This window comes from Oreochromis niloticus, linkage group LG1, assembly GCF_001858045.2.
Source record: "Oreochromis niloticus isolate F11D_XX linkage group LG1, O_niloticus_UMD_NMBU, whole genome shotgun sequence".
Taxonomy (NCBI): Eukaryota; Metazoa; Chordata; class Actinopteri; order Cichliformes; family Cichlidae; genus Oreochromis; species Oreochromis niloticus.
In genome coordinates this window covers 27,019,032-27,032,839 of record NC_031965.2, presented here as the reverse complement: position 1 = coordinate 27,032,839, position 13,808 = coordinate 27,019,032, and the positions used below count along the sequence as shown (strand labels likewise).

The window sequence follows — 13,808 nt, the reverse complement described above, 5'->3', positions numbered from 1 at the left end:
TCTTCTTGAAGGACTTGTATATTTAATTTCAATGTTTAAACTGACAGATCTCTTGTTGGAGCAGTACTTCCTTTCATTCAGCGAAGTACAGAAGCTTGTTAAAGTCTGCAAACACTCTTTTTTTAATTTTTATTTTGAGTGGTTTGATTTGTGCAGGCATTGATCCAAATTCAAAGATGACTCCATATTAAATAATTTCATTTTTGTTTGTTTTTTTTCTGTATGTGATCTAGAAAAATATAAGCCATTAATTAAAATGCTTTATCAAGTATTAAATCCACTAACCTCAATCAAGGAAGAGTTGGAGGACTTGTGTCTTCCACCAACAGCACTCCCTGATTGGACTACAGGGAGCCATTTCAACCTTGTTACGTATAAGCCTCACTTTGTTCACGCTTTGGGTGTGTTTATGGGTGTCATCAACATCTCACATAAATAGTAAATTACATTGATGGAGATCACCTAATCTGTTACTCAGTGATAATGATAAGGTAGATTAAGGCATTATAATCCTAAAGTTCCAATTAAACACCTAAAAACCAATCAAATATACTCCCACGTCTCTAATCTTTAGTCCTTCTTAGAACATTGAAGTTTCTCATTTGAGCCCTGTCCACATGTATTTTATTAGTTGTATCTTTTGTGTGTTTTGGCCTGTCGATCCATCAGTGAGATGGAATGATTTTATGTCATTTTTGAGATTTTGTTTGAAATAATAATAACGTGAAAAACCAAACTAACTTCAGATCTGGTTAGAATTATGTTTGGTTTTGAGTGAGTTACAAATGTGTATATTTATACTGATTGGGATCCATTATGTGTCTCAACAACTTTAGAAGTTAACACAGGACCAATTATTTATACAAGTTCACACTTCACTGGGTCTTACCGGGAAGGCCAGTATGTGCTTCTTTGTGGTTTATGCAGCACATTGAAACACACTGAAACAATGCTGGTCTGAACATTCAGTCCTCCAGGAGATGTTTAACTCTAACACCGTCAATGTGTCAAAAAACAAAGGTGAGGAGGATTACTGCAACAAGTACAAAGGAATGTACCCTCTAATGACTGATTAAAAATTGTGTTGTCTTCATTGTTCCTGGTACTTGTTGTAACTTTGAAATTGGCAGGATATTAAAAAGGCCTATAATGTTCAACAAAGTTGAGTTGAGCTGAGTTGAGTTGAGTTGAGTTGGCTCCGCTTGTATGTGATTAACCACATTTTTGGGAAATCTCAGTTCAATATCACTGCCAAACCTGTTGAAAAAAGAAATCACATAAATAGAACCTGTCTAACAAACTAGTAATTTAAAAGATATCAAAAAGCAACACACTATGCCATGATCTAAAGAATCCCGAGAACAACTGAGTTTTGCATTTTGGGCTACTTTTTGTGAAAGCTTTTGAATTTATCAGAGAGAGAAAAACCATCCCCATCTCAATAATGTTTAATATCTAAGCAAAAATATCTTCAATAAAAGGACTCAACAAATTCCTGGAGGAAGATTGCTGAAACTATCAGAATGGAAGTGAGGGAATTAACCAAGAGGGAAAAACTAGAGAGACAACTATGTTTGCATCTGCAAAAAAAATGACCACATAAAAGAGTCCCAGGATTTTATTTCTTTCTATTAGCTGCCACTGCATATAAAACACTGGGACATAACCACAAGGTAATTAACATATCACTAGCAGGAGCAACAGTGTCTGCCAACAACATAGGCTGTAACCCTAATTTCCTTTGGGATTAATAAAGTATTCTGATTCTGATTATGTCCTAATTCTACAAAGATTCCAAGCACAAGGGTAAATCAGACCTTAGAAGTCAACTCAGAGTATATAGTACTTACATAAACCATTTAAAATGCAAAGAGGGAGAAACTATAGGACAACTTCAAACACTGGCGTCCTCTAGTTCTTGCAGCTTTTGGAGTACCTACGAAATACAAAGGAAATGTTTAAAACGCTTCTAGGAGAATTTGAACCTTTGCCGCCGACACAGTTATAATCTGCTAACACAAAAACACACTGGCATATGAACTCAGTAACCCTGAGACCCAGAACTTATGACCACGTTTCAGACACATACAAGGAGGAGGGGGTTTAGGATCTGACTGAGTGAGTTTTCACCAACAAAGTTTAGAACAATTTGTGAGAAAGTAAGAATATTTACTGCAGTGAGACCTTTCAGTTTGACAGACTGGCAGACACTTTCATTCACTGAAACTCCAGAAACAGTCCCTTACTCTCATAAACCTTTATTGGAATACTTGGAAAATCAAAGTTTTAACTCTAAAGTGTTATTGGCTTTTTCATTTTTATGTTGCAAACCCAGATCAGGTAAGTTACCAATATATGATTTACGAGTAGAGCTATGTTGAAAACAAATATTTACAGATATATATGGTTTAAAAAACATTAAAGCTACACAATTCAATAAAAGCTTAATGATTACTAAAGAAGTAAAATGGAATAAAACCACTGTATTACAGTCTAAAAAAGTACCAGTATATGCAATTTATTGATAATAAAAATTGCTAAAGCAAAAAAAAAGTGTTTGCATGTGCTGAACAAGAACACCTAGAGACAGTTCCTGTCTTAACCTTTTCAGGGACTCAGTGTAATTTTGAACTAAGCATCACATTAAAATGGCCTGTAATGTTCAAGCTGCTTGAGTTGAGTTAAGTTGGCTGCCTCCTATGTTCCTCAGCCTGATACAGTTTTTACAGAAAAAAAAAAACATAATTAAGTATGGTATAATTATTTCATGTGATTGCCCACATCTTTATAAATAAATACCAGTATTTGTAATATATTTGTATATTTTGTATATAAATTTATTTATTATTATTTATATTTTTAGAGATTTGCATATTCCGCTATTTGTAGCTTGAAAATGTAGGTAAAACGTGTCACTGGATACTGCATGTGTTTTCTTTTTGTTGTTTTTTGTTTGTTTGTTTCAGAAATAATGCAGTTAATGCTACATAGTCTAGGTGCATCGTGTATGTGTCTAAAACGGACATAGCAACACTTGCACCAGCTTTATACTTTATACTTTATACAACCACATTTGTGGGAATGGGGGGCGGGGCTATCCAGAAGGACACTGAAGCTTGAAATACTCCAGGCCACTGCTGATTGGTCATGCAACAATGTCACTGTCTGTCGCACAACCTGATCTTTGCTACTTGGCTGGGAGAAATCCATGTGGCGCTGAGAATACCAGTTTTGGCTCCTTTCCCAATAAAGGATGATGAGTTAACATAGAGAGGAAAAGATTTAGGGCATTACATGTAACATTACATATTTGCTTCTATTTAAAATCATGTTACATTTTGCAATTTAGTTTCCTTTAATCAAGAGACTTTTTTCTAGTTTTACAGCAAAGTAACAACGACACATCATTATAACTGATATAGATAGATAGATGCTGAAAACTGTTATAAATTGTATTTAAGGATCGTGTTATTTGTTGATCTTCCAGCCTGTAGATGGCCATAACGGCTTCTGTCCCCAGCTCCCCGAATCATGTGACTTCCACCAAAACAAAGCTACCAGCCAGCTGACGGTGAAAGTACAGAGGTCAGTGACTGAAACTTTTTAGACTGAATGAAACCGCTGCTGTTTTAGGATGAACACGACACTGAAGCACTGGAAAGAGGCGGCCACTCTGATTTTAGCTGCAGGACGCGGGCGTGGTTTCACCCCGAGAGCACCGCTGACAGGGGAAAGCAGCTCTGGACAGTCACATCTGCCCACAGGTCCCTCTTTGATTACGACGTTTTGCTGCTTAAAAGAAGCGGTAAAGGCGGATTCATGCCCAATGCTTATGTGTTTCCTGGGGGCGTGGTGGACGCGTCAGATTTTTCCAGTGAGTGGCTGGACATTTTCAGATCTTTCACTAACTCCCCCACTTTCGGGTTAAGAAGTGTCAAACAGCATCTGGAGACCAGACCTCCGATCTTTGCTACTGACCGACTGAAACTAGGCTCTCCCATCCCGGGAGAAGTCGCCCTCCGGATCTGCGCGTTGAGGGAAACATTTGAGGAATCTGGCGTACTTCTGGTTGCTCCCTAAAATAGAGGAGAAAAAAATGTTAAAAAACATAAAGGACTTTGGTTACATTGAGCACTACGGGTGAATGATCTGTGCAGCAGTGAGCTCACCAAGTGGAGGGCTCTGGTTAACCAGAACCCCTCCAACTTCATCAGGATGTGCAGAGAGCTGCAGGTGTTGCCTAACATCTGGGCTTTACATGAGTGGGGCAACTGGCTGACTCCAGCAAGCCGATATGGGACGACGAGGTTTGACACAGCTTTCTTCATCTGCTGCTTGCAGGAGATCCCGCATACGCTACAAGATGATAAGGAAATTGAGCGTTTTCAGGTAATTACATATATCCAGCCATATTAATTGATGTTATTTATAGACACATGAAACGCACATGTGACCATCAAAACCTGCTTACCAATTCATTAAAAAAGGGGTCAGTAATATAATCCAACAGTATCCCAACTAAAACCGAAAGAACCATAGGTGGTAAAACACGGGTCATTGCACTGCCCTACAAATGGTCTCACCAAATATTAAAAAGCACTGCAATAATCTCATATGGATACACAACCAACAACAGCAACAAAGGAGCTGGGACTGTTAGGAATTAGAATTTTAATCAGAATATGAAAATCCCACACTTGCCTTGCAGGTGGCCTTGTATCCTTAAATTTCAGGACCTTTACCAAAGTTCTGGGAGCTTGAGGGTCCTCTGCGGTATCTTTGCTCTTCATAGAACTACGCTCTTCTAGACCGAGATCGCAGATGTTGTTCCTGGGATCTGGTAGAGCAACTCACTCCTGAGCTACAGCCAGTGAGGGGTGGCTCCTTTCTGATTTTTCTATTTCTTGGTATGGCCATATTATATAGCAAAGATATAATATAGCCATACTCGGCACAGATGTCCCTGTATACTATGCCAGGCACTTGGTTATAGGGTTCCATGTATCCCCTGCCTGCTAGCATCTTGCACGCTACTGTTATGTGGTCATCTCAGGAGCATCTTTGCACAACTTACACCGAGGGTCTTGCCTGGTGTGGTAGATCACAGCCTCTATCGACCTTTTGCTTACAGCTTGTTCCTATGCTGCCATGATAGAGAAGTGAGAGAAGCAAATAAAAAAAACCAAAAAAACCCCCCAAAAGATGTTCATTTATTCTTCTTAGACAGACCTGCGGATCTTTTTGTCCACAGCCCATGCCATGCCAGAGCACAAAGTAAAGCAAAGAATGCCCAAATGAAACAAGAAATGAATTCGGAGAGCAAAATTAAGATCTTTCAGTAATCACTACTAAATACTTTATTGATCGCAGAAAGGAAATGATTGTTTTACAACAGCAAATTAATGTATAAGTGCCACAGGTGCACAGTAAGTGCACAAAAATTTACATAGATTACAAAGAGAGTAAAACTGAAGCGAGTGCAAGAGAATAGTGTAAATTGCATTTACAAAAATATGTACACTATAAAAGTAAACATAAAAGGGTATAATACAAAATGTGTGTTTTAGATCTTATTCCTGACAGGTATGTTCACCTGTGACAGAACAAAACCTTATTGTACAGTTTTATAGAGAAATATAGGATTGATTTCCACAATCATTCTTTATGGCAGTGTGTTTGAATCAGTCTGAAGGAGCTCTGCTGCCTCAGTAGTCCGGAGTGGAGTGGGTGAGATTGTCCGTGGTGGAAAGCAGTTTGTTCAGTGACTTCCTGTCCCTCACTGACGGAAACGCCTCCAAATTCTGGATAGTGATGCTTACCGCCTTGTGAATCAGTTTCTTGACAATCATGATTTCTGTTTTACGACACAGAGTTTGGTTTTTTTTGTTGTTTTTTTTTTTTTTTTAAAGAAGCACAGTTGGAAAATGTCATAGACCTAAGAAGCGGCTCGATACTTGTTCCTTTTCAAATTTTCCCAGTGCAGTCAACTTGCCTCTTAAACAATGTTCCTCATAAAAAAAGTGTGATCTCAGAAAATCACACTGTGAGGCTAGCATCTTCTCTGACCTCCCAAGATAAGAACTGATATCACCTGACACTGAATGTCTTCATACAATTCCTCTACCAATCATTAAATCTTCCAGGTGCCACTGATTACACACGGATAAGTCAGCGTGAGTAATTCAAAAATGAGATTTCGCAGCTGAAATTACACAGAAAATGTGGCTACACACTAGTTTAAGTGGGTAAATGACACTAGCTCTTTCGGGTGTCTTTGCACCAGCTGATCGATATTATGTACCAAATCAAAGGTAAGATCACAGTGCTGCAGTTCTAAAACACTAACCCCATCTGTGTGTTTCAGTGGTCCACACCCTCAGAGATCTTGCAGAGCTACCAGGCACAGAAGTTGTGGATTGCGCCTCCACAGTTCTATGAACTCAGCCGCCTGTGCCGCTTCCCTCTACTAAATGATCTCCATAACTTCGCCAGCCAGCGTGCAACAGCGGGCTGTGAGCAGTGGATGCCCGTTGTTGTATCAAATGATGAACACCTTATATCGCTGCTGCCAGGTGCAGATTTTATCATTATAGAGTCACTGATTTACACCTATCTATGGTAGTTTAATCTTTTTTTTCTCTCTCTCTGCTTTTTTCTCTTGGACTGCTTACTCATCCAGGTGATAAACTTTATCCAGTGGACAGCCCAAGAGACTCTGAAGCTGCGAAAAACACAGTCCCTCCATCAAAGGATCATCAGGATGCTTCGCCGCTCCACCGTATTGTCATATCAGATCGATACACTTTAAGGGTACAGATCACCATCACTCCAAAATACAACCACGTCCTACCTGTTGCACATTCAGCAGTGTCACATGACTCAAAAAGTCAGCTTTGACAACCCTGTGATCCTTGTCCTCCTGTGCCTATGAAATAAAAAGTCACAAAACCAGACAAATTTACAGTCATATTTTTATATCGGTCTCAGTCATGTCGCTTCCATCACTGTATATTTTATTATGTTAATTTAAATTAGAAATTTTGCAGCGCTTTGAGAGTTAATGTTGTTCAGATGGGTTTGTTTTGGGTAGAAATTCCTAGTACATGAAGCTGGAAGAGAAGAAGAAGACAAACATGGACAGAAGAAAAGGACATTCAGTCTTCAGCTCAAGCCAAACTTTGCAGGACCTGCCAGGAAGCTCATTTAAATCATGGCAGTGATCGTGTCTGTTTTTACAGTGTGTAGTTGCTTTTTACATCAGGACCAAAAGCAACTTCAAAAATTGTATATGCAGTTTAAAGATTAGATCAGAGTTATGGTTATTAGCAGCATAATTATTTTCATTGTGAAAACATGCATTTTTATGATTTTTTTAAACTGCTGCACTTATAACAAACTAAATCAGCTACCATTTTAGCAAGTTGTGATTTTTATTTGTACAGACCTGCCTGCACAGACACAGATGCATTAAGAGGTCAGGTTTTTGTTCCAATAAAAATTTATATATGGTTATTGTGATCCCAAGACATGTTCTTCATGACTATACAGAGGACCAGAGTGTCCTCAAACTTCGTCGCAGTTGTTGTAATGAAAGCTGAAGGCTGTGTTTGATCAGTTGTGCTTATTACTGGAAATATAGATTGAAAACAGCAATGCTGTTAATGAAATGTGTTAAACCTGATTAATTTAAACATAAAAGCTGCTGACAAACATGAGTGTCTTCTTGTGTGTGTTCATGGTTGTCCTTGTCTAGATGAGTGCATAAGTGGAAGTTTTCCAGAACGGTGTCCTTCAGGACAAATTGAAGCCTTGTGAGAAATACTTTGTGTAAATGCCATGCAGGGCCATGCAGGATGTTTGCCAATATAAATGAATTTATTATTGAGCATATTTAATCATTATTCATATTAACTTTTCAATAACGCTGTTTTAACCCGCCTTTTTGTGCTATATCTTATGATTATTTGTGATGGGCATAAGTAATGAGCCAAATGGTTTGTCCTATTAAATTTGAGGCTCTCAATTCAGTTCAATCATCACAGTATAACACAATGTCAGTTAACTTTCAGGCATATTGTAGGGAACATAGAGACATAGACTGCTTTAAATCAATTTCATTAATTTTGGTGCAAATCAAAGTGATAACACATGCATTGGAGGGGCAATAACAAAAAAAGGTGGTGGCCACAGATGAGTGCTTCCTCTCCTTTGCTGTGATTTTTCAGTAGTGTCCTTGTCAATACTGGTAGTATGAAACAGTACCTAAAGTACATTCAGGTTGCACAGGTAGTCCAGCTCCTCCAGGATGGCATACCTGTTTATACTGTCTAAAAGAATTCCCTGTATCTCACAACTATCAACGTCAAAAGTGTGGAAGAGCATCAATCCAGCAGCAGGATTGGTATCTGCTTCTTTATATGAGAAAGAAACAGGAGAAACACTACCAGAGCTCTGGAAGTGTTTCTTCTGTTCTTTCAAATAGACTTCAAAAGGGCTAATCATGCATGTTTCTTATCAAACAGCCAGACACAGGCTCCATGAGGGTGGTGTGAGGTAGTTTGTTAAACCATCTGAGAAAACAGTTCCTATTAACCAGGATTTGAAGTAAAAGTCTGGATATGATTTGTCATGTCCGAAATGAAATCCAAGACATGACAAATTTTGGTTTTTGTGGAACATGAGCATCCAAAGATTTAAAAAAAATTCTTTTTAGCTTTCAGCTTTCACTTAACTGTCATAACAGCAAGCTTTGTACAGATACAAAATTAATTTGAGATAAAAGAGGCCATTGGTTGAACTCACCCCCAGAGTTCCAGTACATTATGCACCAGTCACCATTTTAGAAAAGGTGCAATTCAGAAGTGCACCTTCACTAATTCAACCTCAAAATTTAAAATGTAAATAAAGTATATTACCACTTTATTCATAATGTTCTTTCTTCTGTAGTAAGTTGAAAAAAATATCTATGGCTCCCGAAAAGGTTGCCGGTTCGATCCCCCTGCTCTCTCTGTCCTGGTCGTTGTGTCCTTGGGCAAGACACTTTACCCTACCGCCTACTGGTGTTGGCCAGAGGGGCCGATGGCACGATATGGCTCAGCGTACCCATAGCCTCGTCTCTCACATCTCTCCAGTACAGTATTTTAAGACAGGATTTTTTTTTCCGTAACTGTTTTTGGTATCAACTCTCAAAAACACAAAGTGCACTTTAAATGTGACAGACCACTGTCTGCTGGACTGCTTAGACGACCAGAACACGTGGGAAGAGTCTGAACCAGCACAAGAGATAGATCTAAATATGCTGTCATAATGTCGCCTGTGTTCATCAGAAAAAGTACTTTAATGTCACTCTGATCTGACTGAAACATTTCTCCCAGAAAAAAAATGAAGAGACACACTGTAGCGAGTCAGCAGCCCTCAGTCTGTTTTTTATCTTTCTGACATATTTTACCTGTCAGCTTGATAAAAGATGCAGAACTTCTGTCCCCTTTTGCCCTCCCCTGTCCTCACACCTCATCTCTTTCTGCTTCAGAGTGCCGTGTGTGTAGGATGGTGGTGGCAGAAAGCGGGTGAGTTGAAATAACGCTGCTCAACCTTCTGTGCTGTTTGCAGAGTATGTTAAGGGTTTCTATGGCAACTCACAACCTTGGAAACCCACCATCTAAGTCCAGATGAAGTGATGATGCAGTGGTCTGTGTCTGCCAAGTGTGTAGCTCACCTCTTTGTGAACCAGTCTGCTTAGTGTGCTTGTATCCAAGCGAGCGAATGAAGCAAATACATGGTTTTGTTGTGCATAAGTTAAAATAAAATACCTCCAAACAGATGTTGAGAAACCTGATTTACTCACCTGTAAAGGTGAGTGATGGAGCACTCTAAATATTTGATGCTGTGGCTATTTTCAGGAACATCTTGCATAACCGAAATTTTTAAAAAGCAATTTAAAAGTGAAACAGTCTCTGAGTTGCATGTTGCATAAATACTCCTCTTCCTCTGGAAGAGAGTGGAACTAATTTTAAAGGGCAGCGTTTGAGGATGCTTCATCTCATTCTCTACTTAAATCTCCTCCCTCTCATCCTCATGTTTAATTAATCGCTTTTATATTTTTAGATTTCCGGATGACAATGTAAGTCTGTCATGAGTTTCGAGAGATTCAAGGTCCATGACTCACTGTTAGAAGAGCATAGTGCCTCTGTGAAATGACAGCAACGATAAACAAGATGTCAGAAAGCCTACTGTGAATCAGATGTGAGTAGAGCATGCCACTGATTTTCACACATCAAAGTCTTGCCAAAGAATGCTTTCAGCTTTTTTGCTAGAAGATGAATTATCTTGCATTTTATCTACTTTGTTTACTTTGTTATACTATTTTCTTTTAATGTTTCTCCACAGGATTTCTGTATTGAGAGGTGGAGAAGAGAGAGAGATTCATTTCCTGGAAACAGGAAATGAATCTGAATCTGAAACTTGAATACCTTTACAAGGTTTTACATATCCTTAATAGTGAAGAAGCTGATCATTAGGGTCCTATCAGGGCTCGTGTGATGTGCAGCTTTTCATGTGCCAGCATTTAAACAGACTTTTCATTAAAATTTGCATCAAACTGTGTAAATATTTATCTTGAATTATTATTTTTAGTTAAATTGGCTCTTTTGTCAATCTAAATGGACCCACTGCTGATTTGACTGATGACCAGAGTCGTTACTTTCATGACTGTTTGTTGTTTCGCTCATCAAATGAATGAGAGTTTAGTGAACATAAGTTAACCAACTTGCAATGAAGATGAGGAAACTCACAGGATGAACACGGTGGTCTGTTGGGGAAAGAAAATTAGACACCTACTTACATGAATTGGCTTGTTTTTTAAATGAATAATAATGATAACACACACACACTCTGACACAAAAATGCAATGTGTTTGTGCATAAATCTGGTTTTCTATTTCACTTACACAGACATTATGGCTATGTAAGAAATGGAGTCGTGTGATACCATCTTCCATATTTTAGCCTGGAAGTATCAAACTACAAGTTACTGTGATTTTCAACCCAAATTATGACAAAGTTTCAATGACCATTGTTATTTTTAGACCAACATTTTTCATCATTTAAAATTTTACCCACATGTACCTTTCTGAAAATATCTACATGCATGCTTATACCAACAAATTTGCTATCTTTGTTTTTAAGTGTACTTTTGTCTTTTCGACTTTTTACATTTTTTGTCAAACCTTCTGTGGAGTTTAAAAGTGGAAGATGCTTTCAATCCTTGCATAATATTATTTTATGAATTTTAGGATGGTTTGATAAGCATTAGATGCATTATCTCTCTATATGTTAAGGTTGTTGTTTGTAGCCTAATGTACCAATGTATGTGACTTGAAAATATTTCTGGAGCAGCACTTGTTTCTGTTCTGCAAATTAATAACTAACTTGAATTCATATTTATGTTGGGCTAAAGAAGACTGTCTTAGTGTGCATCTACCCTTAACTAACAACCACTTGCATGGAAACTTTGACTCTGACTGCTTCCAGTTCAACTGGATGCCAATCCAGGAATACCCTTAAAGGCTCTTAGATGTAAAACTATTAGGGAGTTAAAGCATAGTCTCCTTTCCATTTAAATTAAGTACTATTTTAAACCTAAGGTGGTTAAGTCTAAGATAATTCCCCTCTTAAAATATCTCTATGTGTGTTAGATGTATAGATCTCTAGCTTAGCTTTGCAGTGATTACAAACTAGGCCTGGTTATGAGTTACCAGGTACACAACTTACCAAACCTTCACACAAAGGGACCTTACAAGCATGCCTGGTCATTGTTTGTAAAACACCTATCAAACTACAAGCATATTTTCAAGTGTGTTTCGAAGTTTTATTATAATAAATATACTTGATCGTATGTACATTATCTGAAACAGCAGTATATACAAACCTTCTATTCATGTTGCAATGTACATTCAACACTGTGCAAGAGAACCCTGAAAAGGAACATGAGCAGGCTTACAGTGAATGGGTGCGTTATTAAAAGACTGTGAACATCTCTTCGGTCCCAAGGCTCTCATCAAGCACATTGTGATTTGATGCAGTAAAGTAAGATGCAGGCCTATTACAATCTGGCTATACAGATTATTATGACGCATTTAAACGGTGCTGACAGGAGTGTAGAAGAGTGCAGATTTGATAACATCCAACCAGTGTGGTTTGAGGAGCAGAGATTAACTGTGCTGGCTTCCACTATAGTTTCAATAAGACAACCGTTCTTTAGATGTTTTTCCTGTTTGTTTGAGCAGATCTAACTTTTCTGAATGCAAAGCATCAATCCACAGAACATCATGAGAATAGTTAACCGTAGGCTACATTTCTGCTTGAGCTTTTCCACTAATCCACTTGGATTACGTGTTGTTTATATCATCCTGATGGCTAGACTCTGTCACGTAATTTTATGACCTTTTTCCCCACCCTCTTCCAAAAATAAATGGCCCATTGGCCCTCCCCCCAAAAATACTTTTTGTGCCTCACTCCCATTATTTTCACACTTTGGCTATATTCTTCTAGTACATTTTAGCTTATCTAGTGCAATTTCTCACCTCCGCCAAATACATTCACAAATCCAGGAAAGCTTAATAACTTTTCCGTGTCCACATTATTTTTCAAGCCCAAAAAGACGCTCTTTCTCTTTCTTATGGGCCTGCAGAGTCTTACTGCTCCCTGGGCAGCTTCACAGGATGTCCATCAGGGTGGGCTTTTGGTTAGAAAGTTCACATATTGACAACCAAATAGCCTAGAACCAAGGCGACTATAACGATGACAAAGAATCCAATCACAGCGCAGATTGACGCAAAACCAGCCTCCCTGCTCCCTCCGCCACCTTCTTCTTTGGGCTCCTCTTCGCAGATCGAGATGACACCCACGGAGGAATTCCCTACACTCATGTTGGACTTGAGCTCAGCGCCTGCCTCCTGCTTCGCCTCAACGGCCCACGGCGCCACCTGCACCTTCATCTCCATCTCTTCCATCATCTGGCTCACCTGGGTGATCTCGGCCTGCAGGTCTCTGAGGTCTGCCGTGTCGATATTGCTGTCCGCCTCGTACTTCATATTCTGCACGCTCATGGCCCGGGCCGCCACCGTAGTGGTGCTGCCGGTCATCCCTGTCTGGATGAGGTGTCTTGTGGGCACCTTGAGGGGGAAATCCTGTGCTATCTCTAAGGACCTTTTCATGTCCACCTCAAGAAGCTCCATGCAACTAGAGAACAGCACCCACAGGCGTATGGGGCGCCGTTTGTAAACTGAAACATGCCGAAATTAACGGCAACATTTTTCCACATTTAGCTCTAAATCTTACAAAAACATGTTTTTTCGAGTCATTTTTTACAACATTTAGTGATATTTTAAATGTTAAATCTAAATGCTAAATGTTAAATCTAAATGCTAAATGTTAAATCTAAATGTTAAATGTTAAATCTAAATGCTAAATCTAAATATTATATCTAAATGTAAATGTTAAATCTAAATGTTATATATAAATCTAAATGTTAAATGTTAAATCTAAATATTATATATAAATCTAAATGTTAAATCTAAATATTATATATAAATCTAAATGTTAAATGTTAAATCTAAATATTATATATAAATCTAAATGTTAAATGTTAAATCTAAATGTTAAATGTTAAATCTAAATATTATATATCAATCTAAATGTTAAATCTAAATGTTAAATGTTAAATCTAAATGTTACGGGAAACTAAATATTTAGCTAATATGCAAATTTATTGTACGGGTCAACGGAAATACCAAAATAAAAGCTTCAAGA

At 38.3% G+C, this 13,808-nt stretch overlaps 2 protein-coding genes across 2 annotated transcripts; one reads left to right on the top strand and one right to left on the bottom strand.

Annotated features, from left to right (window-relative positions):
• The first annotated feature begins 3,268 nt into the window (after positions 1-3,268).
• nudt19 (nudix (nucleoside diphosphate linked moiety X)-type motif 19) lies at positions 3,269-7,712 on the top strand. The gene is given in 4 exon segments (XM_003437557.5): positions 3,269-3,703; positions 3,706-4,389; positions 6,365-6,572; positions 6,680-7,712. Coding segments are annotated over 4 exon segments (1,179 nt in total). The 5' UTR covers positions 3,269-3,634; the 3' UTR covers positions 6,898-7,712.
• On the bottom strand, positions 7,295-13,425 carry LOC100695459 (regulator of G-protein signaling 9-binding protein-like). The gene has a single exon (XM_005466576.4). The coding sequence runs from the start codon at positions 13,232-13,234 to the stop codon at positions 12,752-12,754; it is 483 nt and encodes a 160-aa protein (XP_005466633.3). The 5' UTR covers positions 13,235-13,425; the 3' UTR covers positions 7,295-12,751.
• Positions 13,426-13,808: the final 383 nt, after the last annotated feature.